This window comes from Gymnogyps californianus, chromosome 2, assembly GCF_018139145.2.
Source record: "Gymnogyps californianus isolate 813 chromosome 2, ASM1813914v2, whole genome shotgun sequence".
In the NCBI taxonomy this organism is placed as follows: Eukaryota; Metazoa; Chordata; class Aves; order Accipitriformes; family Cathartidae; genus Gymnogyps; species Gymnogyps californianus.
In genome coordinates, this window is record NC_059472.1 from 100,336,956 (window position 1) to 100,363,861 (window position 26,906).

Here is a 26,906-nt window from a genome sequence, read left to right on the forward strand (position 1 = left end):
CAGATGAGTCAGACATAAAAGTGAATTGAGGACAAAAACAAGAATGCATTTATACCCCAGCACAGCTAACTCAACTTGCATCATACATTTTCTGAAATTGAAATGCTAAATTGTTTATGAAAAACAGAGCACAAGCCTCTATTTTCTGTTCTGCTAAGTTTAGAATTTAAATCTGAGACATGAATTATTTTTGTTCTGATTATAATAAAAAAGATATTTTACACAAAATAAAAAAAAAGAAACTGCTAGAATTAGAGAAGCATTTCCCTTCTGTTCACCTTGATAAATAATAATATGCTTTGCAAGTATATGCTTCTTTCAACAGCTACTCTCTTTAGTCTCAGAATATTGATGTCTGGCTAATGACAATTTTCATGGACTTGAATCTCTTTGTTTTTGTAAAAGGTGCATAGCAAGACTGATCATTTTGAGAATTGAATCCTAAAATCTTTATGCATGACCAGATTGTGCTCAAACCTGGGGACACATAGGGACCAGAAAACCCGACAAGAAGTTTTCCTTGTGAGCAAGGACTGCATCACAACAGACACTATTCCCTACTAGAAGTACAGAGCAATTTACATTAGTGTCTTGTCTCACAACCATCCATTCCACAAGCTTCATAATTTTCTAAGACTTTGACAGCCACATCATAGCACCCCCACTTTTGCATGTGGAAGTTCTGCAGAGGAAGGGAGAAAGATTTGCTCATCTTTGTGATATTACTCAGAATCTCTCCCATCTCACCGCTATCACTCACAACCTCAACAGCCAACTATTCTAATATTTATAATCCTTGTCCTTGCAATGGTACCCACGGAGTGCAATGACACTCGGTTATAAAGAGATTATTTTTATTTAAAGAGACAAAGACTGGTGACATCAAAGCAAAGTCAACTGCAATGAAGCAGTGGCAGGAAATGGCATGGTTTGGTGGGAGGAGGTTCTGAGAAAGGCCAACCTAAGTAAATAATAAGAAAAGTAGGCAAATAGGACCTTGCCAAGGATAGGTGAGCATTAAAACTGAGATTAGGAGGCTGATCAACAGCTGCTCCTGCAGCTCTTTGTCCCAGCTGCATCTGCAGCTGGTTTTTCCCTCGAGTTTGGGGGCAGATGGTATCACCCCTACACACACTTTATGCAGAAGAGTCCTGGAGAGTGGGACAATGCCAGCTGGTCTCTACTATATCAGCTTTTACTGCCAGGTCCGAGGAAACCTGGATCTGCAGCTGCTCTCCAACAAACCAAACACAGCCCAGAGCCACAGCAACAAGAGAAAGCGTCAGCCCTGTTAAGATCCCTTCTACAGTCAACATCAGTACAGAGACTGCTATTAGGAACGTGCAGTGTTAAGGAGTTTGTCCAGCTGTGGCTCAGCCAAGAGGAAGCCCGTGTGAGGCTGTTGTGCAGATGGAGCAGAAGCTGTAAGGCCAAAGCTGCTTGCTGAAGACCTCAACGGTGGAAGGTGAGATCTCGTTGGTTGCAATTTTCTCTTTGACCACCAGACTCCACTGTCCTGCCTGGGATGTAGGCAGCTGTGACAGCCACGTCTTCACTGAACTCGGTGCTCCCAGCATCCCACCTAGGAAAGCAGGAGTGATGAGAAAAGCTCAGAGGAATGTGAAGTTGTGTAGATCACCTGTTATGCAAAGATGGATGAGGAACAATTGAAACATGGCAAACCAGCAAAAATTCAACTGACCTCATTAACTGAACTCCTGCAAAGCACAATCAAGAAAAAGGCTGGAGTTTCATGAACTCTTTCAGCTGGTGGCATCTCAGCTCCCTTTTTTCCAGGCACGTGAATCATCCCTGCCTCCACATTGTCCCCTCCCTTGTGTTGGCACAAAAAAATTCTGTGCAGCCCTGCAGTGAAACAGATCAAGCTAAGACTAACCCAGCCCAAATAATAGTTGGCTCTAACTCAGATCATTTCCCCAGCCACAAGCAAAGGGAGAGGTAGCACAGGGACAGGAACAAATGATAAGTGAAAGGCAGGACTGCTTCTTCTGGTGGCAGTGACAGCTTCTGCCTGCTCAAGTCATGCATGCAACTACAGCCTAAGAGCAGAGGCTCTTAAGGTCAATGCTCAAGCCTGAATCAGCTATGGATGATGTTGGAGCAACGTTGGATTGCTCTTCCTGTACCCCATGTTCATGTCTTACCAAAAGGTACCTAATTTGAACAGCTCTGGACAAAACAGAAGGCCAGAAGTCAGAAAACAGGAATTCCCCAAATGTCTTCATTAGCATCACGCTCTGTTAGCACCTAGCTTCTGACAGGGAAGGCAGAAGATAGTCCCACAGGGATAGTTCTGACCATGTGTGGAAACCTTGGGCTCTTGCTAACTTGGTTTCCACTGTAGTCTAAATAGAATGGGTTTCTGAAGCCTTTATATGCTGAAATAATATTCAAGCATTATTTGAAAGTATTATTTGTTGTTGTAAATACTTCTGATGCCTCCAAAATGCATGTCTCGCAGTTACACTCCTATGATGATGAAGTATGAGATTTTGGACAAGCTGCCAGGTATTGGAGAAGTAAGGCCACATTCCTGCAAAAAGCTATATTGACAAAAAAATTCAAACCAAAGAAAAATGCTAACTGATGTTATATCCAGGCATACCAAAGAGGAAGATAAGGATGACTATAACTCTACTTATAGAAACCCACTGCGAGGTGAAAAGTGGATTTATTTAAGAAAAATTTAAAAAGCACAGTAAAGAAATGCCTCTTCACAAGGCACAGAAAAATCTAACTACGATCTCAAAGCAAACTACAAAAATTCTTGATGCAACAGCAGTTCATGAAATGTTAGGGAAGTTTGAAAGTGAAAGAGAAGGAAGAAAAGGATTTCCATCTCCAAAAAATGGTAATGGCTATACCTATCAAACCATAGATAATAGTAATTGTGAAAAAATCCAGAATGTAACTTGTAATTTTGGTAGCACAGTATACTTTGTGCAACTCTGTACCTTTCTAAAAGAAAAAGCTGTTGGTTTTCTGGTTAATAAATAATAAATCTAACCATTTTGCCAAAGCCTGTAAATAAAGAGTCAGTTCCAAAAGTCAGCACATTATGAGAAACAGCCTCAGTGCATAGACTCTTTAGGCAAGCATTCAAAAAAGTAAATACAGCATGTGATTTATCTGATCTGGATGAACGTGGAAAAGAAACCTAACAAACCTGGACTGAATTAAGACATTCCACTTACATATATGTGTATATAACTTGTATAACTCTCCTACAACAAGCCCCCTAGTTGAAGAAGGATGAAGGAAACCTTGTGTACACAGAGATGAAAATCTTCTACTTACAGAAGAGACAGCGCCCTAATAAAGTAGTCCTGCTCCTGTCTCCTCTAACAGGAGGTAATTTTGAGCTGGATTGATGGAGGGGATATAAGCTGAGCACTGTGGTGCCTGTCTTGTAGGCCCTGACCCAGGGAAGGAAACAGTCGCCCAGCCACTCAGCCATGGATGCTCTTCCTTGCTCTCTGCCACCCGCCTAACCTCATCCCCAGCCCAGGCTCCCGCCATGTAGCTGTGTGCTCAGCAGCCATTCCTGTGCCGCCTAGGGAAACCTAAGGGTCTGAACCAAACACCCAAGCTCTTCCTATCCAGTGCATGGAGAGAAACAGGCACCCAAGATTAAGAGCTGGCCTTCCACCCTCAAAAAAAACCCCCAAAATGAGCCAGAAGCTTCAGAGGGGTCCTTACTCCAGCTCTCCACAGCAAGTTACTTACCGAGCAGAAGTTGAAATTTTCTCTCCTTGTTTGCCCACAACAAGGGATATTGGAGGCCTGGCTTCAAATTTGTCTTCTGCCTGCTTTGGAAAATGGGTTTGAACATATATCACTGTCCCAGGAGAGCGCGTGAGCTGTGGGCACCCTCCAATAGAGCTGTTCCACTGCCAGCCAGACCACTGTCAGAGCAACTCCTCAGCAAATGATTTCAGGTGATCGATCCAGAGACCTGGATTGCAGCCCTTGCTCCAGTGAAGAAAACTGGAGAAAACTCCAGAAGATGAAATTTAAACAGATTCCTATCAGAATGCCCTGGAACTGTCTCTCACCCAAAAAGTCCCTAAATAACTTGCTCTTTAAAAAGAAAACCTTGAAGATAAAAATACACAAGAATGAACAAAACATATATTATCAATATTATATACCTGATCTTAATAACCTTTTGAAGCCAGTTCTTCTCCTGAAGTTAAGAGTATGTGAGGTTCAGGGCCGGCATGGATAGCTGTCCCACAGACTTCTGCACGCTCCAGAGGCCAGGAGCTGAGGCAAAGCAATCCCCTCTGTGTGCAGTCTCTTCACAAACGATTGTTTAGGCTTGATTATTACAAGGGGATTGTTTCGTCTTTTGGCAGGCAATCGGTTCAGCTATACAAAAGCTGAAAGAACTTAAAGATTGAAGGTCTGAGTAGTAGACTTAAGAGGGTTAGATGGCTTGAGAGCCACTGTATTTTACGTTGCTTTGTGTTTTAAATAGCACTTGATCAAGATGAACAAGGTTTCAGTCGATTGCTGTGTGAGGACATGGTAGCAGGAGGCTACTATGGACATTAACTCTTCATGTAAAGTTGGACTGAACTGACAAAAGGGATCGGAACTGGCCATAGAGGAACAGACCCCATGTTTCTTCTCCCTCCTAGTGAAACCCCTTGCACTGGGCCGTGTTCTCAGAGGGTGAGAACTGGGAGGTGTGCTGTAATCCCACAAAAGGAAAGGCAGAAAGTTGCAACAGAAGGACCAACAGTCTAGCAAGTAGCCAATCCCCTAATCCTGCAATACAGACACTTAAAGTCACCTTGTGATAACTAGCCTGCATAAGGTCAAGTACATGTCTCTGTCTTTCCATGATAGGGGCGTAGTGCCCTTCCATCTCTTCAAGCAGATAGTCAGACTCGACGTTCCTCACTAAAATCCCCCCTAAAGCAGAACTACACTGACATACAGAACTTATAATGCATGCATGATTTTTGTTGTATTTTTGTAAGTATCATTTGCTGCAAATCAAAATTATATGTTTACCAATGTATGTAGGTAGTGAAGTATAGAAATGGAAGACATTAACAAGTTTATACATATATACAGGAGTTTTTTTTAACATAAGTACATAACTACATGCAAAGAATTGAGATTCTTATGGAATATCAACTGACTGTGATGACCTTGCCAACAGTTAAAAAAAAATAATCATTAACCCTGAAAAATAAACTCATATGAACTAAGCAATCATTTCTATACTACAAAGTTCTTTTGATAACTAGGATTAATGGGTGTTACACACGTATAATGAGGAGATGCTACCAAATGACGCTGTGTTACTGTATGCCCTCGCTCTAGTTAAGTGGTCTGCTGCTTTCCCTGAAACCACTGAAATAGGAGGGATGGCTTGTTGGTAAAAAAAGGTTGTGCCCATTTCTAATTATTTTTTTACGGCAAAGTGACATTTCAAGGTTGATGCCTTTTAAAAATTAAGGGATGATAGTCCTGTAAATGTTTCCAGAAACTGTTAAGTGAATACACCCAGTAACTAGATCACATGCTGCTCATCGGAGTCATTTCACTCTGCAATTCTCAGATCACCTTCTTAGTAGAAATTACAGAATAAGGAAGTCAGTTAGGTTGTTTAGTTTCATTTATCTTATTTTTAAAATTTGGTCTCTATCCTAGAAAATATCATTATAATCCCTGTAAATTTTATAAGTGGAAACGTGGTTAATGAATTTGCCCAGGTTTTAGGCATTTACTTCACAGGGGTTCATTTTTTTTAGTTGGTTAGTTGGATGTTTGTTTTTAACTCTGAGTTCCAACTAAGAGGAAAAAGGGTCTAATGACATAAACTGTGTTCAAAGGTTGTGGAATCATATTAGATTATTTCCAGTAATGTCCCAAATATCTAGCCCCCTGCACAAAAGCAGAATCTGGTATTACTTTAAGGCAGCTCCATCGTGTTTATTCTCAAATTGCTCTCCAGAAGGGATGCCTATATATTATTCTCTGGGAGGGTAGGCGTGCCTATACTTAAGGTTATCCAGCATTTCTCATTCTGAGACCCAGTTTTTCAATCATCTGTCGCCTTCTAAAAGCTAAATCATTTGGTCTGAAATTTCACAAAGATGATGGCCTCAGCCTGACATTTATGCCCAGAACTATTAAACTACTTGAGAAACAAGGCAAAGGAACACAAGCTGTCTTTAAAAAATCTGGCAGGCCTTTCTTTGAAGCAAAGCCTTGAAATTTGGTCAACAATAGCTCTAATACAATTTTTCTGAAAATGATTTTTTTCTGAAAAGTGAAACATACTAAACATCACAGCTTGCACTTGTTTATCAGAGATTCACTAACGCTTAGTAGCTGCTTCAGAAGATGTCATCCTAAGATAGCAATCATGAGTGGAGGGAGCAAGGCAAAAAGTAGGATCACAACCCAGACTGGAAAAGAGCAGACTTCGGCTTTTTCAGGTATCTGCCTGGAAGAATCCCGTGGGACATTGTCCTGGAGAGAAGAGGAGACCAGAAGATCAGTTGCTTTTCAGGGACGACCTCCTCCACACTAAAGATTGGCTCATCCCAATGAGCTGGAAATCAAGCAAAGGCAGCAAGAGGCAGGCATAGGTGAAAAAGGAGCTCCTGACAAAACTCAGACGTAAGAAGGAAGCATGTAAGAGGTGGAAGCAAGGGCAAGTGACCTGGCAATAATATGGAGATGCTGTCCAAGCATGCATGGATGCGGTTAGGAAAGCCAAAGGCCACCTGAAGTTGAATCTGGAGAGAGATGTGAAAGGCAAGAAGAGCTTCTCTAGGTACATCAACAGCAAAAGGAAGATGAGGGAAAATGTGGGCCCGCTGCTGAATGGGGAAAGGGACTTGGTGACAAAGGACATGGAAAAGACTGAGGTACTGAATGCCTTCCTTGCCTCAGTCTTTACTGGTAAGATTTGCCTTCAGGAATCTCAGGTTCCTGAGAGACTGGTGGGAAGGTCTAGAGAAAGGAGGATTTACCCTAGGTAGAGGAGGATCAAGTTGGGGAACATTTAAACAAACTGGACGTACACAAGTTCATGGGACCTGACAGGATGTACCCACGAGTGCTGAGGGAGCTGGCCAACGTCACTGTGAGGCCACTCTTGATAATCTGTGAAAGGTCATGGCAACTGGGAGAGGTTCCTGATGACTAGAAGAAAGCAAATGTCAATCCTGTCTTCAAGAAGGGCAAGAAGGAGGACTGGGGAACTACAGATCTGTCAGCCTCACCTCAGTCCCTAAGAAGATGATGGAACAAATTACCCTGGAAACCATTTCCAAGCACATGAAGGAGAGGGAGGTGATTGGGAGTAGTCAGCTTGGATTTCTGAAGACAAAGATATGCTTGACCGATCTGATAGCCTTCTACAGTGAGATTGGCTTGTTCAGAGGATGAGGGGAGAGCAGTGGATGATGTTTATCTTGACTTCAGTAAGGCTTTTGACAGTGTCTCCTGTAACATCCTCACAGACAAATGGATGAAGTGTGGGCTATGTTAAGTGGACAGTGAAGTGGATTGAAAACTGGCTGAACTGTAAGGCCCAGAGGGTTCTCGTCAACAACACAAAGTCCAGCTGGACGGCAGTCATTAGTGGTGTCTGGTAGGGGTCAATACAGGGGGCCACAGTGTTTAACATCATCTTTAATGACCTGGATGATGGGATGTCACACTTTCAGTGACAGCGGGAAGCACATATCCCACCTCTCTCAGTTCTCCCTCCAGATGTCCATTTGCTCTCATGCAAGTTGTGTTCCAGATGTGTGATCATGAGCACATAATCCCATCCCTCCCTTCTCAACTTTTCCTTGGTTGCTTGTGAAGTCAAGCTCCAAAATTTAAGAAATTGAGTTCTTAAAGGTTAATAATTAGGAAAGTGGTTTTTGTACAATCTCAGTTCTACCCCTTGCATGTATGCATAATGATGCAGTCTTTCGTTATGTGAGCATTATTCCTGCACAATTCTTCATTCATGTAGGTCTCATGTAGTAAGTAGCTGTTCAGTATTTTCTGTCCTCATAATTACTCCATATGCAGGGCTATACATTTATTTACTGTCTATTACTATTCAAACCTTTCTTAAGACATTTTTTTTTTAACTCAGGAACTTTTTTGCAGTCTTCATTTTTACATTGCCCAGAATCTTCTTCATGGGAGAAGTCACATTAGAATCCAGGTCTCCGGAGCAGCTTTTAACCATTTTAACATTGAGGCAAAGCTTAATCTCTGTTGTTGCTTCCACTACCTGCAACAATGGTCAGAATCCCAAAGAAAGCAATCCTCATTACACAGGTCCATCCATTTTCAGGACAAATGCAACCTTTTCCCTAAATGACACTGTGTGGGTAAAATTGCATATCACCGTACAGATAAAGACCATGCTCACAAGGATAGTAGTATAGTACCATAGTACCATACTCACAAGGAAAGATAAATCACTGCTGCATATCAGTCTTAATTATAATATCTCCTAAGCCTTTGAGTTCTGCAGGGTATTTTCTCTGCAATAGATACCTGGATGATGACATCCCAGTAGGCAGCAATTTGTTTTTTATAGACCAACAGAGGTTCTTGGGCCTGCAATTATCTTCCTTTATGTAGCTTTCTGTACACTTGTTATGTATGTTTTACTTTCCACTTTCTTTAGGCTCCTTCCATTAACTCTAGCAAGTGAATTACATGTTTAATAGGTCCCGCTGCAAACTAAAATATCTGCCACAGAATTGTGTTTAAAGAAACGAAAACGCACCTCTTCTCCCGCAGTGTTTTCTGCACAAGTCAGTTTATGGGCAGCAAAGTTGCTTTTCAGATGAACCTCATGCTTTTCTTTGAAGTTTCTCCACCAGCCTCACCACAGTCATAGCACAACTCCACTTCCAGAAGACAGGAACATGCGACCTTCCCATTCAGACAATATGGGCCATGTCTCCTGGCCATCCCATTCGGCTGGTGCACGTGTCTGGGACTAGCTTTTTACATCTGGTTACAGGGAAATGCTACCTGGCAGAGTTTCTTCTCCTGCTGGGGTAAGGATTTATTTTCTATTCTTTTTCTTATGTAAAATTAGATGTTGTCTTTCCGGATTAATTGCAGTTCAGTTAAAGTGTCCTTCTGAGTGTAACAGGGTTTTGCTTGTTTCTTGAAAACTTTTAACCTTTCTTATGCATTAAGCCAGACCCTTTTCCTTCACAATGAAAAACAACACACAAAGAAACAGTATAGGATTTAACTGTTAATAGTTTAGCTTTACTTTATTTCAACCATTTGACTTATGCCCTTTACAGAGTAATGAGCAACTAGAAACTGAGATGATGAAGGAACCAATATATGAAAGTGAACTCTGAAGTGTACCGTGCCTTAGCCTGTGCACTGCCTCTTTTGCTGCCTCTGTTTGACTGTGTTTTGTTTCTGCTCCTGGAATCCTGGCTATTTCTACTATATCTACATGGCTCTTCCTATGCTTTAGTCTTTCTCTGTTCTTTCTCTTTAAAGGTCTGCTCTAAGGACACTCTATTTTTGCTGTTGTCACTTAGCTGTGTTTGTACCTTGTTTCTTTCGTTATTGCTTTTCTTTCCTTATGATGTAACATCATGGTCCATGTTTCTTCTCTTCATCTTGCAGGATCGTTGATTATTTCCTTTTTTCCCGCTTTTTTCTTTTTTTTTAATACTGTTGTCTCTATCCACATTGTTTTCTAGATGCCTTTTTTCCTTTCCTCTCTTTCCTGAAGAGTCCCCATTACTCCTTTCACAGCTGCCCACGGTTACCGTTCTTTCCTGTTATTTCCATTCCCTTTCCTCTAGGATATGCAAAAGCAATGTAGTGTTACCATTTCCATACATGGAAAAAAAAAAAATCTTTATTTTGAACTATAAGCAAGCTTACTTGCCTGCACATTTCTCTGTATCTGGACTTTTCCCTCCCCCTTCACCTGCTGTCCTCACTCCTCAGCCTCTGCCGTGCTTTGGCCCTCAGATGTGCCCCAGTAACCTTCTCCTGCCACGAGGCAGCGAGTCCTGGCGTAGGATGTCCTCGCATGATGGGTCGTTAGCTGAAGATGGCAAAGACCATGGCAGAGGAAAACGACAAAAGACGCTCCAGAAGAAGACTGAAGATGAACTCTGCAGTAGGGAGAGAGTTGTGTTTCTCCCCGCTTCTGCTGAGGATACGCCTCCCCCAGCCAGCAAGGTGCTGCTATACCTGCCACGGCCAAGGCACGCTGAGCACAGCTACCTCAGCTGCTTCACACTGCACAGGCACAAAGTTGGACATTGCTGGCTGACTCCTTAAAAGAGGTCCACAGTAGCAGAACTGCAGATTTAGATAAAATTTTAAACAATGCTAAGGTTCTGCAGAAGAACATGAAATTTTTCAGCCAAATCCTGCTCCTGCCTGGTCTGGAAGGACCATAATGAAGACTTGGAAAGGCTTTTAGACTTGGAAAGGTCCTGGATGCCCAGCCCAAACTTGCATCACCCCTAAAAGAAGTCTTCCTCATCTATTAAAAAAACTCCGGTATCCCTGAGTAGGCTACTGCAGGGTTTCCTCAGTTCAACATCTATTGATCTCCAATTATCTAGATTAAATCTAATATTGCTTAAAAAGTCCATGACCTTCCCTACGGAGGAAGAACAATCTCTTTGTGACCTTTTGTGTATGAGATCACCACTGCCATGTCCTCTTCCCCTACTTCTCACCCCGACAAAACAAAAGCCAACCTTTGTAGTAGGACACATTTTTCTGACCATGTTTTATTGTTCTTGTTTTCCTCTGGGTTCTCTCCAGGCTGTATCTTCCCTAACGTGCAGTGCCCAAAATTGTATACAGTAGCTTAATCAAGGCCTCTCCAGTGCCAAATGGAGCAGAATTTCCTCCTTTGATGGAAAACATGCCCAGAATGGAAGATACCCTCGTTTTACATGCAACAGCATCATGCCGCAGGCACCCGCTCTGTTTGAGCTATGGTCAGACCGGGGGGAACGCCAAGCAGGGTTGCAGACTTGATGGAGCAACTTGTTCGTATACCTGCTAGTGTTGGAAATGGGGAATGTTTCCAAGGGAAAGGGTCTTCATCTGCCCGATTCAGCAGCGTCAGCCTGGATGCGCAGCCTGCAGCACGTGTGTTAGGAGCACTGGTGGCAGGGTGTGAGGGAGGGGAAACAAAACATGGGAAAATTGGGCGCAGCTAGTGGGTGCTGGGCAGGGTGGGGTGGGGGGATTTAATAAGTTAAGATGGCATTTACGTTTAGGGGATATTTAGTAAGTGAAGATGCTGCCCAGAAAGTGGAAACCCCTGGTGGACATAGTCCCACTGTTTTACTTCTTGGAGGTAATGCAGATCGTAAGGGAAGGGAATATTTTGGCGGGTGCTCTCTTTTCGTGGAAAAAAATAGATTAAATGTCTCAGACAGGCTGGTTGGAAGATTTATGGGTGCCGAAGTACGAAGACGACGGAAAGTGCTTCTCCAGCAACCGGAGCGTGAAATCCCGCGTCGGGACGCCTTTAAACGGCTCCCTGCAAACTTCACCTGCGCCGGCTGGTGCCTTTCCGAGCAAACCAGGGCGAGAACTCAGGTGACCCCTTCGAAGCAGCAGAGGTGCCGGGCGGGAACCCGGCCCAGCGGGATGGGGGCGCCAGCCCCGCGCCGCACGCACCTCCCAGCAGCTCCGGAGCGGCGGCGGCGGCAGGGTTGCCGCCGGCCGGCCGGGTGAGCGCCTTACCGGGGCTGCAAACCGGCTCTCCCCCTCCCCCTGCTCCCCTCCGCTCCGCCCCGCCCCGGGGGAGCCCGGCGGGCCCTGCCCGGCCGCGCCGAGGGGCGGGGCGGGGCGCGCCGGGGGCGGGGCCGGCGCGCGCCCCCGCCCGCCCCCCGCCCCCCCCCGCCCCCCCCCGCGCCGGGGTGGCCCCTCCGGCGGGCACGTTGCGGCAGGCGCCGCCGCAGCTGTCACTGTCAGGAGCCGGCGAACCGGGATCCCGGCTCCTCGGAGGGGGAATCCCCCAGCCTCGCCCCCGCAGCCAATCGGCGGGCGGCATGCAAATCGCGGCCGCGCCGGGCGGCGGCGGGCCAGTGGGAAGGGAGAAGGGCGGGGAGGCGGCGCCCCGTTGGACGGCGGGGAGGGCGGCGGGGGCCAATGAGGCGGCGAGACGGGCGGGGCGCGCCCCGGGGGCGGGGCCATGCAAATTTGGTTTGAAAAGAGGGCGGGAAATCCGAGTTTCGCGGGAGGCCCTTGGCGCGTAACCCGTCTCCTTTCCCTTCATTCATTGTCAGCAGCCGCCGCTTCCTGGAGCCATTTTCCAGCCGGCCCCACACAGCGGGAGCGGCCCCGCTCCATCCGCCGCATCTGCCCGCCCCGCCGCCTCCGTCCCCCCCCGGCGCCCCGCATCCTGCAGCCGGGGCCCCCCCGGCACCCGCAGCCCCCAGTATTTTGCGCGGGGCCTCGGCATCGAGGAGGAAAGGAGCTGGGAAGGCCGGGGGGGGAGGGACGGGGGGAGGAGGAGACGCGGCTGCGGGGACAGACCCGGAGGGAAGGATGAGAAGGGGACTCCAGCCGCCGGCCCCGGCAGCGCCGCCGCCCGCACCGTCCACGGACTCCAGAGCAGCCCCCGCCGGCTTCCCGGCCCGCTTTGCCGCCGGCACCTTCATCCAGATCCGCAGCACCGGCGCGGCGGCGGGGGCGCCCTGTGTTGTCTCCTCCGCCGCCGCCGCTTCCCCGGCTCCCGGTGCCTTTGCCCCGGCGGCGGATGGGGGCCAGCCCGCTGGCAGCTCGCTGTACTGCACCCCCCACGGACCCGCCGGCAGGACGGCGCTGCTGCAGCCCGCTCTCGGCGGAGGCGGAGGCCGCCCCCCGGTAATTTTTTTTTTCCCCCGTCCCCGCGGGAGGGTGAAGGGGACGGTGGGGGAATCAGCGCCAGGCAGGCCCTCTCCCCGCCGCCGTCCGGGCCCGGGGGCGGGCGGGGTGGGGGGAGGGCAGGAAAGGCGGAGGCAGCGCTTTGTTGCAATAAACTTTCCTGCCTCCTTCCCACCCCCCGCTGCCGGGACTGATTTAAAAGGAGAAAAAAAAAAAAAAACAAAACAAAAAAAACAAGGAGGAGGAAAAAAAAAAAGGGGGGGGGAATCCCCCGCCACGTTCCGCCGCACGGGTGCAAAGAGCGAGAAGCCGGCGGCGGGGAAGGGCGCCGCTTCCCCCGGGGCGGGGGGCCGGGCCGGGCCGTGCCCCGCCGGTGTCTCCGCTTCACCCCCGGAGCCGCCGGTGACGTCTGGCACACGTGCGCGGAGGCCGCGGCTGTGACTGGGAGCCGGGGCGGGCGGGGAGGGGGACGCCGCTTCCTCCTCCTCCTCCTCCTCCTCCTCCCTCTGGCCTGGGACAGCCCGACCGCCGGCCGGCCGCCCCCCGGCCCCCGCCGCTCTCGGAAATGCCCCTGCAGCAGGTCAGTGACTCGTGGGGCGGCGGCGCGCACCGACACCCCCCCGCTCCCCCCCTCCTTAAAATTTCCGCCCCCTCCCCCCCTTAAAATTTCCGCCTCCCCCCCAAATTCCGCCCCCTCGCCCCCCGCCCCCCCACTCGTGGGGTTTTCTTTGTCCTCGCTGTTTTCGGGTGCGCGCTTGGCCCTCGTGGGCTCCGCCGAGTTGGAGAGCGGGGGAGGGCGCGGGGCATCCCCGCCGGGCGGGGGTCGTGGACGTCGGGGGGGCTCACCTGCCCGCCCCCGGTGAGCCCCCCCGACGTCCACGACCCCCGCCCGGCGGCGTGGGATCGCTAAACTCCCTCCCCACCTCTTCCCCTCCTGCCCCGGTGCGCCCCTGCCCGGGCAAAAGGGGTTTTAACACCGCCCCTCCCCCCCCCCCCGCCCCCCCGCATCCAGTCGGTGACGGTCCAGGTATCGGATGCTGCTGTAATTCTGAAATACTTTTGCGAGAGCTTGAGAGCAGCGTTTGTGCCTTCGTGCAGCTGGGAGACCGTGAGGATGGCAGGAGCTGCCTTTCGCGTGGGTTTTTGCAGGTGTTGGTTGCTGAGGTAGTGATGGAAGTTTTAAGGCTTGTCAAATCCCATCCAAAGCTTCTTTTTTTTTTTTTTTTTAAATAAGCATCTTCGCTGTAAAAGATAATTGATTTTTCAGTGCTCCTGGCCTTCAGCTTATCCTAATGGTGCTTGGTGTCAAGCAGGCTGGTTCAAGCCGCTTTGTAAATATTTGGCTGTCCTATGCGAAGGTTTGATTCCTAGAAGGTGGTGGTAAGCGAATACAAAGAGGAGCATATGTTACGGGATGATTCTGGGAGAAAAATTGTACAGGCTTTTTTTGGCTTTGCGGGAGGGATGTTGGTGTCATAGGGGACTCCTAAAATTTCTCCTTAATGGGTGCTACAAGACCTTCAAATATTAATTTAGTGCTTTTTTTTTTTTTTTTGGTATACTGTTCATCTCTCTAATGGGAGGAACTCCTGGCCATAAAAACCTAGGAAGGCTTCTTTCCATCTTAAAGGTTTGCAAGCAGGAAGGCAATTCTGGGCTCTGCCTGCAAAAAAGTCCCCATGCAAGTTGTGAGCGAGTTTGTTGTATACCCTCGGTCCCCATGTTTATTTTGGGGGGAGACGTGGATTGGGGGAGGAAGAGAGTGGTCAGGCCAGCAGTACCTATAGGCTCGGGCTGGCACCCTCCCAGGGCAATAAGCCATCCATGGCACGTGCCAGGAAAGGGGCTGCGCATCCTGCTCTGCCCTGACAGCCGTGCTCATGTGAGTGCCCCTCTTGGAGCCGCGCTGGTTTGCCGCAGACTCATCTTTCGGGAAGTAAGGCTGAAGCACCCTGGTGCTCTGCCTTGTCTTTCTGCTCCGCAAACCACTTGGCGGGGAGATGATCCAGCCCTTTCACAGTTCTCTGGCTCCTACCTAGTTTTCCCCAAAACTCACAGAGGATTTTCTGGGATTGGGAGATGAAGATATTTTCCCGGTTGGCTCCTAGCTGAGCACTTTTGAGAAACTGATATCTGAGACTAGTGAGGGGAGCGAGAAAATGCTGGGTAGTTGAGGCAGCGAGCTCAGGCGAATAGCACCAATATAAATTTAGCGCTTGATTAGTTGAGTTGCAAGTAGTGCATGGAGTCCGAGACCCCCAGCTGAAAACAAGGCCCTGCTATGCAAAAGACTGTAGGGATAAGTCTAAAATTTGGCCAGCACACCTGCGCTGGTTAGGGTTATGAAAATACTCAAGCTTTGCAGATGTAACTGCACTGGCAACCCACCCATCAGTTCCAAATATAAACTATGGTATGACTGGAAAAGAGTCAGTACAGCACTATAGTTTAGTCTGTTCAGGAAGGTGTTTGACTATACCAGCAAATGAAAAAGTTTCTTTCGCCAAAGTAAGCTGCTTCCCCCGTGGGAATTCACTAGTTACTTTATCTATGGTTGTGTAAGTGTAACGGTGCTGGAAAAGCCTTGAAAAGTGGCCTAGCCCATAACAACAGGTGGCTCCAGCCCCAGACTGAAGATGAGAGTTTGCACACTCCTCCATCTCCCAAGCAGGTGTCTCGATGCTGTCCAAAACCTGTTCCTGGCTCTGTTGCTGCCTGTCGCGGCGGCTCCTGCAGCCAAGGGCTGCTAACAGGGCTTTTGTACCCTGGTGAGCCCAGGCTCTGGGAGGCTGTGACCCAGGCTGCCTGCCCTTTCAACTTGAGGAGCTTTTTCACGATTCCTGTGGAGTTAATAGAAAGTGTTACCGGGCAGATCTGAACCCCTGCCATGGCTTAAACACAAGCGATAATGAAGAATTAACCCTTGCAAAACAACCATCAGCTTGCGCTCCTGGGGAAAGCCTGAGCCTCCGGAGACGGGGTCAGTGCTGCTGCAAGGAGCAGGCGGTCCTGTGTCCTCCCCTGCCTTCCTGCGCCCTCCCGGGGGCTGCTACCACTTCCCTTCTTCCCTTCTGGAATCTCAGGCTTCCCAGGATGGAAAATTAACCCTGACCAAAATAAATAAATAAAGGTTTTCCCTGGGCAGGCAGGTTGAACCAGTTAATGGAAGGTCTGGTAAGTGCCAGGGACCATCAAGGGAAGGCGGTGACCAGGGAGAGGGCACAGGGGTGGGTAGTGACACTGCCGTTTTGGTGGCAGTGAGCTTGCGAATCAACTCGGCCTCGTATGAAAACGTGGGAGAAATTAATGTTTGACAAGGTACCCCAAAAGCATTCTCGCTGGTGTTGCCTTCTCGCTTCGTGTGAGAAAGTCACTACCATTTGCAAATCCCAGTACTTAAAAATGGGGCTGCTATAAAAGCAAGCTGCTCAAAATGTTTCTAATTCAAATAGTGGAGAATTTCTTACTGTCTTTGGGTTATAAAGATAAGCCTTTAAGAAGAGGGCCATTTTCTTAGCCATGAGAAAATGCTTAAATGGAGACACCACCCACATGTTAAGTCCTTTTTAAAAGGGGCTAAATCCTCTTAACAAGAATATCTTTAGAGAACTCCTGTGGCCTTTAGATGACATGAGCTGTGGAGAGGCTGGTTCGGCATACTTCAGAAGGGGCTGGGAGGATTTACATTTCCAAACTGAATACTTAGCACGTCTCTCATTTTTCTGGTGGTTTAGAAAGCACCTCTTCCTCCCTCCTTCTCAGCAAGTCACAGCTGGAAAGAGAGAAAAATGGGGTAATGCACAATCTTTCTCCTAGGTGTTAGGTAAAGGAGCAGGCCAAATAGGACATAAATACTGAACAAGGATTTAAGGTATGGGAGAAAAACCTATAAGTTGCATAAAGGAAGTGGGTAGTTAACTAGGAGCTTTTCTTTATTTTGCAGGAATAAAAAGGTTTGTCTGAAGGCACAGGTGTTTTCTTATTCAGACCCGTTTTTGTATTTATTTGCCTGATAGTTTGTGTTACTAGGAGTGAATGCTAGCATGAGTCTGGGGCCTTTGCTTTTTGAATAGCATTTAAGGGAGTTTCTTTGGTTTTAATCCATCTCCTCCAGCAACAGACTGCTGCTGAGCCCAAGGAGGTACCACATGGTCCTTTGGCACAGCTGTCTGAGGAGAGTTCAAGGAGGTATAAATCCTGATTGCCCTAACGGTGCCAACAAGCATCTAGTGGAAAGCAGGCATCCTAATAAAACCGTACAGGAATAGCCTGTAGCTTGCTGTGCTTGCTGACGGTGGCTTCGTTATCCTCACACAGAGTCCAGCTGTGCTGGTGTGGCTCTGTCTGCACCAGAACTACTGAAGTATGGTAGCCCCATGATGATAAGGGCTTCTGGCAGGTTTCCACGAGCAGCTGAGCCACTCAAAGGCTTTACTCTTGCTGGAAGGAGTAGGCTTGCTTCTCCCTCACAGTCTCCTCTGTAGCATCTCCTTTGCCCTGCCCCTGGCCAGGCAGCGCTCTTCCCCCACCTCTGTGCTTGGGGAGCATCCAGCTGGGCTGGTGGATTGGTTTTCTGCTGCTTTAACAAGGTAAAATAGCTGGGTCTAATGAGCATCAGGTCTGGCATGCAGTAGGTATTGGGCATACGTGGCCCAAGATGGGATGAGTGAGATGAAGGAAGGAGACAGGAGCTTTCCCATGCAGTGGTGTTGAGGTGTTAATTTGGCTCACCGAGCCTCAGTCTGCAGAAGCTGGTCTTGCCTGTTCTCACCATGAAGGTATCTTCCTTGTGCCACCAGCCTACTTGCCAAAGGCTGGATATGGGTCACTTTACGACCAGTTTATTCTTCTGTAGAGGCTGCTTCAACTGATTGAGCAATTAAAGGCATTTTCTTTTGTCTCATTTTGTCCCAGGTATGTTGGTGCGGCTCTGTTAATTTTTACAGTGTGCTCATTTGTGAGTATAGGCAAGCATCTTAAAAAAAAAAAAAAAAAAAAAAAAATCTTTAAACTTAGGAATAGCTGTATTTTGCAAGATGAAAGGTTCTCCCACTACTTCTCTGACTACAACTGTAGCAAAGGTTTAAGGAAGGAACACAAGAAGAGGGCTTGCCCAGGACAGCCCTTCTACTTGCTTTGAGAGAGCACTTCCTTGGTCAGGGGTTACAATGAGTTTTATAGCTACCAATGGCCTGTGGGTTTTGTCTAATCCCTGTTTGAATCTAGTTGTAGTTCTGACCTTATGTAGCAACAAGTTCTATCTATGATTTAGTTATCTTGTATGGAAGAAAAAAATAATTTTCTTTGTCTCTGCCTTTTTCTTTTTTTCATTTTAAACTTGCTGTCTATGGTGTTATTGGGTGATCCTAGATACCGTGGTAGGGGAAAATGATTTTCTCATATGTTTCTCTACATAGTTTATGACACATTATCTTCTGTCCTTAGTTTTCTTGTCCAAGCTGAAGAGTGCTAGACCATTTAATTTCTCCTGAAGTGAAAGCCATTAACGTTAAAATAAAGGTGTCCTTTTATAAAAGAACCACGAGTGTGAAAATAAACATGTCTGTTAGTTGTGAGTTTTTACTTGTGAAGCTTTTGGGGATTGGCAGCTTTGAAAGACATTTTGAAGACATGGTAGACCCACTTTGCAGGCCTAGCAGGAGCCAGAGACTCTTTCAGAGCCAGTTTGTTTCACAAGGTCTTAACCTGGCCCTGGGGGGGAAACAGGAGGTGTGGAGCAGAGGGGACGACAGTGTCCGACTACTGTGGGAACGGCTCATTACAAAGCATAGGCTGCCAAAAGGAAAATGAAGTAGCACCATTCCTTTTTGGAGCCCCTGTCCTGTGCAGGCCAGTAGGTCTGGTGTGGCTGTGGGAGGGGAATCCAGCCCAGCCCTTCTGTCCAGAGCACCGAGAGGGGGATTGAGTGAGAAACGAAGATGTGAGCTTTTCTTAGTAGCTTCAAGTATGACACCTTTCAAACCTTCAGGCTTCACTTCTGAAGGTGTGTGCTGGGCTGATGGCCATGGCTCTGGTGGCAGAATTGGTCCTGGTGCTGGTGTGGAGGGGTGGGAGGGTGGCTCGGGCTTTAATCCTGGCTTGTGGAGGAGCTGCCTGCTAAGGATGAGTTGGAGACCGTGACTTCAGTTCAGATGGGCTTCTTGCACCGATGGTGGTAATGTAGATCCAGCCCTGCCTAGAGCGAGGCTTCAGATGGAAAGCTCTTCTTAATGTAGCTAAATCACCAGGTTTTACAGTCTCTGTAAATAATCTCATTTACAGCTGGCAGCACTGAGTGTGTATATATGGTGGCAACTCTCATCCTTACAAATGACTAAGTTGGACTTCAGGCTTTTGTTTTGGCTGGCAGAGTTAATCAATTCCTGCATTATTTTTCAAGAACAGAATTGTATTTGCTGCGACGGGGAGAAGAAACCCCCTTCATGTGCCCGGGGGCAGTGGTGTGTGGTGGGAGGGAGGCTGCTGGTGCCTCTGGGATGGGGCAGCTGCAGTGCTTGAGGAGCTGCTGATGAAGTATTTGGACTCGGTTTCAATTTCAGTTCTGTTTGAAGACAGACTTGGCAAAATTGCCCAATCTATCACATCTTTAAAAGGGAACTATTTCACTTCTGTTTTCCTCAAGTAAGCTGGTCCAAAACCACACTTGGAAATGCTATGCCTGGCATGGGTGTCTCTTGAAGTACTATGCTGTCTGCTTGGATGGTGCTGCTGTTTGCTGGATCTCATGGCATTTGTGGAGTTCTTAATGCCTTGTGGGCTCAACGTGAGCTGTGGTAAATATTTCTGTCTGCAAGCCCTGTAACGGCAGAAGACAAGAGTTTGACTAGGTGTTGATGAAGCTGGAGCATACTGAAAATGGGCTCTGCTATGTGGTAGGAGCGTTCTACTTCATGCATTTTAGCCTTCCTTTTATACATACATGAATACATCTCAAATGTGTTGGTAATTGTTTGCAAACTGAACTTGCCTAAGGTTAATGGCATGTGTTGTGTGTCTCCTGTCCTACTTATCAATGTGAACAGTTGTTGACCTATTACAGTGTGAAAACCAACACACTCTGTCAGCACTGCATGTGTATGACCTGCAGCTTTCAGGCTTTTGTACTGAAGGTCTTTTGCCTAGGACCAAGCTAGGAAGGAAGGTGGAGCACTGAAGATCACCTTTTCAGAATCAGCCAGGCATCTTTTCTGTGACTGCGCTGAGTCAGGGGGGCAAGTATGGCTTTCATTTATTCCACAGGGATGTCAATGACTGACTTCTACAAGTAAAACCCGTATCCCATTTCGTCACTTTGTTTAAGTAGGAGACTTAATTTGATCACCTGCATCTACTTTCAAGATTTCATCGAACTTGTATGTGGCTGCATCTAGGCCCAGAAGTGACCACTACCTAAGGCTGATGGCATTTTCAGGTGCCCTACTTCAAGGATCTAGGAGCCACTTTTTAGGAAGATAGTGAGTGCTTCCTGTGATGTTCAGTTGCAGTACTGCAGATGTTGGGTCCTTGGTATCTGGAGGTTTATATGAACAAGCCACTGTTAAAAGCAGAGGCTGCTATTATTTAGGCTTTCATTTCTATATCTGTACAATGGGATTTTATAGTCTCATCACATAGACATTGCAAGCCACTAGTTATTTTGCAAAGATGTGTGAAAACTTGTAGAAAATATCTAAACAACTATTTTTGGTTAAAATAAATTGTACTGGGAAACTAGATAACAAGAGGTGTCTGCTTAGCCTTGGCTGCTTCAGCTCCAGCATTCCTGCTCCAAGTTGTAGTATGTGTGTATTGGTTAATGTATGCATAGATTCTAGAAGTAATTTTCATTAATGAACTTCTTGAAAGACTTTCTCTTTACAATGCTATTCTGTTGGGGTTTTTTGTGGGGTGGTTTTTTTTTGGTTGTTGTACAGCTGTTGGTTCAAAGGTTGTTGCATATTGCATAACTTAGTGCTAGAAAGCGGGGGGCGGGGAGGGAAGAAACTCATTGGCAAACTTCCTTCCTTGTTAATTAAGGTGACATTAAAAGTCTCTGGTTTAGGTCTTAATGGTGGCTGTCACCATGCAGTGCAAGAGTCGAATTCTTATATATCGTGTCAGGCTTATTGAGCCACTCTACGAGTTCTCTCCAAATATGATTTTCTCTTAAGTTTGGTTCTACCCATTAGTTACAAAATCTTACTAAAATTGGAGTGCAGTAACATATATTTCTTTTTTTCTGCAAGTCACTGAATCTGCACTGTAGGATTTCATGATTTTTACACATCTTAAAGTACAGGTGTAATTTTAGAGTGAAGCACTTCTCCATAGAGCGAGTGTACTATGCTCTCTATAAAACTTAGCTTTCACATTTGCTTTACAAGTCGTTCAGAAACAAACTGGCATGTAGACTTGCTTGTATCCCTTCTACCTAAACTCCCGTTTAAGAGGTGTCATCTGGCAAATTTCAGGTCTGGAAGTAAAAAAGTAACCTCTTGGCCTGGCATTTATATTGGTACAGTCCATTTAAGTTGACAGTAGGCTTCTGGCTTTTTGGGTGCTACCACAGTGTAAGTAGATAAGTATGCAAAAAATATAAAATCATGTGCAGAAAGGGTTTTGTCTTGTACGGTAAGTGGAATGGCGGTTTGTGTGTATCAGGTTGTCTACCATGTACTGGAAAATACATGCTTTAAGGAGCAGGTCTGAAGGGTTTGCTGCATTCTCTGACTGCTTCTGTAATGGAAACTAGGCTTTCCTTCACCTTCTGCTTGGGCTTTTTTAACATCTGCTGGTTTTAAAGTAGTTTTTCCAACCAGAGCCGCTAGAAATGGAGTTATATGGAATTATAATGTCTTGAGTGATGCTAGTAACCTAATAGTGCCTTCAGTACTTGTTTTCTTGTGCTGCTAACTTTGGAATTAAATGGCAATTACCATGTATATATGCTGGTGTTATTTTGCCTGGCCAGTGTTGTGCTTTTAGACAGCGTCAATCCCACACATTGACAGTCATTTTTTTGTCCCCATACAGTAAGCTAGTTCACACTCTGTCTAATGTCTTCGCATAGCGGGAATTGATGTTGGTTACAGCTCTCACAGAAGGCTTTTGTGTGGTGATATCTGAAAGCTGTCTTGTTGGAGCTTTTATCAAGGCTATTGCAATGAGGCCATTATCCCCGCTCGTGGCGAACATAGATATTCACAGAAATTTTTATAATAATGCTTAGTAAGTGGCACGCTGGTAAAGAGCGACAACGCTGGAGTGGTACAGAAATAATACCCGAGGTGGCAGCTGTGCCACGGCGCGGCGTTATCTGTCCTTGCAGACCAGGGTTGGGGTGGGAAGGGAACCCCACGCGGGGCAGACGGAGGGCGGCGATCAGGGCTATCGCAAGCACGAATAATCCTGGCCGTCGGCTCAGCAGAATAAAGTTTTACTTTTCATGGTAAGACTTTTATCGAGCGGCTCCAAGTAACCCAGATCCAAATTGCTGTATAATAGTTCTGCACTTTGTTCTTTTTTTTTTTTTGGCTGCGCGGTATCTGCAGCCTAAAAACGTCTCTTGGGAGTTATGTAAAACTGCGAGTCAGGTGAGAGGAAGCCGAAACTTCACAACTCCGCTGTAGTACTCTTTTTAAGCACAAACCTTTTGAGCTGATAGAAAAGACAACTTACTACTTGAGATGGGGGCAGGGAGGGCGGGCTTTAAAAATTATAATAGCATTTTCACTGGCTGCTTTGTCTCAACAGTGGGTATTTCACTGGGTTTATTCTTTTTGTCCCCTCAGGAATTGGGGGTTAGAAAAAGCTCTTTTTGTAAAAGACAGTGTCCTGAAAGCATAAGCAAGTTGCTCATTTTCTTTCTTAATCATAAGAGCTGCCTTGATTTTTCCCACCTCAAATTAGGAGTTTATTTATAACATGCTAATGTTCTGCATGCCCGTCAGTATTACTGTTCTGTCGTGCTGAGCTGAGAATTGTTCTCTCGAAAACTGACACCGCGAAGAGGACATAAATGAACATGGGAAATTGCGTATGACAGAGAAAAATTCAGGTGGCTTTTGGTATGACTTTGGTTCACACTTCTTTCTATAAAATAACTTCAATTTCCTTTCTGATTTCAATTGCTAGTCACATTTTTGTTGCTTTTTTTAATTTGTTACTTAAAAAAAGAAAAATGCAGACCCTTGCCTTTTGGCATCCTCGCTACCCTTTCATTCCTGTTGGCAAACTTCTCTGAGATCGTCTTCTGCGTGCTGCCACCAGGTGCCTTCTTGGATTGCAGGCAGGGGAGTGAGGAACTTCAGGGGGTATTTCCCCCTTCTCAGGGCCCTTGCAACAACCGCTTTGCAACTGAGAGCCTGCAAGGCCCCTGCAGGAAGGCTCTTCCAGATCTAGGGGTTAGCAGCGTCCCTCCCAGCGGTCCTCTGCTTCAGCCGCTCTACAGAAAGACTGGGAAGCGTTCAAAGTCCAGACCATGCAACACAGGGTGTCTTGTGCATGGAGAAGGAAATGGCAAACTAAAAACACACCCCATGAGTTGCTGTACTTGGAGCCATGTGCTTTGTAGGTGTTTACGAGAAAGGTGGTAAAGAAAGGTGCAAGATCATTTGGAGGCCTCCAACATCGATTGGTTGTGACCCGTTCTCTAAAGATGCTCTTCATGTTGCTGCTGGCCTTGGGGTGCTGAAGTCCTTCCCTTTTCTCATCTTGGTAACATCATGCTTTTGCTGAATGTGTGGGGAGTGAGTGCAACAGTAGTGAACAGGTTACGTGCTGTTGGCTAGATATTAAGCTTAGGTACAGCCTTCTGTGGACAGAAGTAAGTTAATGCTTATAAAGCTTTTTTTGTGGGTTTTTTGGGGGGGCAGAAATCCACTTTGCTGTGAAGGGGAATGTGTAGGGGATTCCAGAGACTGACACATTTAATTAAATTTAAAAAAACAAGAGGGAAAAGAAAAGCAAGCCTGTAGGCAGGCAAATTCCCCTTATTCACAGAAAGCCATATGTTCAGGATACTATCCTTAGTGTGATTTGTTTGCTTCAGAATTAGGAAAGAGGGTTGCTAGGAAAAATAAGATGCATTCACTTCTTTCACCTTAAAGAATTTTATAAGGGCGATTACCATCTCCCTCCTTTCTCCCTCTTCCCCAGTCCTGGAGAATAATCAATTTAACAATAAGTCAGAGCAAGCAAAAATGTGATTGTTCTCATCTGCAATGCAGAGACTAAGACAGACTCTCTCTTTAAGGCCCAAATCAGGTATTTCTGCCTCAAAGTGAATCAGAAGTTATCAAATCATTCCGTGTTCAATAGGAAAGGATCAGAATTTCAGCCTTTTTATTTTCCCCTTCTGATTTGTCTAGTTTTTGTTTTCGTGACTACCCTTTAGCTCTTTGAATGGCCTCGGTGCCATTTTGAACACATTTCCCTACTTACTCCAAGGAGGGGAAAGCAGCACCAGTTGTACCAGACAGGCATTATATCTGTTGCTAGCACTTCATTTGAAGTGGAGAAATGTGGCCTTCCCAGCTGTTTGAAAAGCTCGGTTGCCTCAGTGTATGAAGAGCAGCTCCCAAACTCTGCTCGACTGGCAGTTGAAAAGGGAGGAATCTCCTTAAGATCTTGCAGGGAGAAAACTCTAGGCATCTGTGAGATGCTATAGCATCTATCTAGCTAAAAATATCAGATACTTGAGCTTGCCTATTGACTTGTTCGGTGGCGATGCCTTGTTGAAATGGAAAAAGCCAACAGACCTGGAACAGTTTTAAACTTCTTGAACTTTGCATAATAGTGCAATGACACAAGAGGGGCAGCATAAAGATCCCAGCAAACCTACTTGTCCACCAGGGCAGCCCCAGCTCTTTCACTCGTTGTGCAAGCGTGGCATGCCTAGAAGATTGGGGACAGCCTGCCTGCCAGCAGCTGTAATGGTCCTGGAAGGTTTGTTTTCATCCTGAAAAGCTAGTGTCAGATACTTTGTCTAGATTCAGCCCCAGACCCTTTGGTTAATGTTGTGCAAATCGTACAAAAACGTATCGTTCCTTCTGCTGCAAAGTAATGCTGAACACCTTCTGCAAGTATTTCTCCCTGAACACTGGAGATGATGCTTTTTGTCGTCTTTGTCGCTCTGACTCATGTTTGAGTGCCCCTCCATGACCGCATGGGCATGAGCCCAAGCATGGAGCAGGTGCAGTGATCTTCCTAGCTAGAACCTTGAATTAAGAGTATCTTGAATTAAGAGTGTGGAAAGGTACACGGTCCGCTTTTTTCTGAGGAAAAATGTGGAGTGCAGTAAGTGTATTAGTCTGAACTGAGGTGGACGTGCAGGTCAGGACTGATGCAGCGGCACACTTAAACGGGGGAGATCTTTATGCACATGCCACTACAGGTCCATCTGTTCATGCATCTGCACCCCACGCATGTAAGGTTGGAATTTTTTGGATAGTAATATTGATCAGGGCCATGACTAGTTGCTTTCTTGTTCTTATGTGTAACTGCGTAGAGTTGAGAAACTTCAGCTTTCACTTAGCTTCCTATCGCTTTCAGAGGCGGAGTTGAAACTCAATTTCTTAGGTCTACTTTGACTACCATCACATGGTTGTGGTGTCCTGCTCTGATTTTTCCCTTCACAAAAAGGGTCCAAAAACCAGTATGCTTCACTCTGTCCATTTTGCAATGAGCTGACCCTCTTTTAAAGACAAACTTAGGAGCTTCTCTTGTTGTGAGGAGCTACACTTACCAGCAGATGCTTGGAGTACCTGTAAGGTTGTGAAGATTGTGTTGTCTTCAGACTTGCTTTCTGAGGGGACAAGCTGCTAGTCCTGCCACCGGATCAGCAAGCTGCATCTAGCATCTTGGCTACCGCTGAGATTGGACTTCAATCTCAGTGATGTGTGCTTCAAATTGCGAAAGAATTGATGAGGGCTTTGGATTGCTTGGACAGAAAGACAGGACATATACATATACAGCCTCGGGGCTTGTGAGGGCTGAGCAGGAGTCCTTCTTGGGAGCAGTGGAACGAGGTGTGCGCTGGGGATCCTGAGGAGCTGGGCTTCTGCTTCTCTGGTTTAACTAGCTGCTTGCATCTCCCCTGGCATGGTGAAATAGCTTCAGTCCCTTCACTAAGTGTTTTTATCCAGACTACCAATTTCAACAAAGTGATTTTTTTAAAATTTTTTTTTAAGTTTGGTATTAAGATTTTTAAGAAGGCAGGCCAGCAAGGTGATTCGGGTAAGAAACTTTTACAATCACAATATGGAATTTTTTCATCTTAACGAGTGAAGGCAGTGGTTTGAGCATATGCCAGTATGCCTTTCCAGAGCTGTGATAGGGCTGAACCACAGTGGAAATCTGGAACCATAACGACACTGCTTATAGGAAGTTTGACTCCCTGCATTTAACCACAAATGTGGTCAATCTTAGGAGAGGCAATAACGGAGAGGAAGAAAGGTGGTAGTATGTGATTAGCTTTGTTCTCCTTGTTTTTTGCAGTGCATGTGATGGATGCAGCTCTGGCTGTGAGAAAAGAGTCATAATATTACTGACTGATGGTTCCAGTTTCTTCCTTGTTACACTTTGAAGATACTCTTTTAGGGTAGATATAACAAGACTTGCTTTCCACATATTAAATTCAATAGTCACATGCTATTATTAAATGGTTGTGCTGCTTGGTAAACTCTTCAGTATTTCTGAAGACAATAACATATAGAAGAGGATTAAATACCATGTCAAGATCCTTCAGGTGGTCACTAGCTTCATGTGGGGACTGAAACACAAAGCAATCCAGTTGTGACAGGTATCTGTAGTAGATGAGTGAGGGACAAAGGTCTTCCTGTTGCTCCTCACCATTGTGACTGTGCCCCAGACCAGCATGTTAGATCCATTCGGTTCAGCAGCACAGGAATGGCTGTTTGTCTTGGAAACTAAAATATCCTCCTATTTCCTATCTGCACGTTCTTGGAAATGAAATGTAATCCTCTCATAGTCAGGGTAACCTTAATGGCGTGCTGGGGTAG

The 26,906-nt window shown here is 46.4% G+C and overlaps 1 protein-coding gene across 1 annotated transcript in view; it reads left to right on the top strand.

Annotated features, from left to right (window-relative positions):
* Nucleotides 1–12,567: 12,567 nt before the first annotated feature.
* E2F3 (E2F transcription factor 3) overlaps nucleotides 12,568–26,906 on the top strand; it is a 43,711-nt gene continuing 29,372 nt past the window's right edge. The window contains exon 1 of the mRNA XM_050891547.1: nucleotides 12,568–12,885. Coding sequence (XP_050747504.1) covers nucleotides 12,568–12,885 — 318 coding nt within the window. The remainder of the gene's footprint in view (nucleotides 12,886–26,906) is intronic.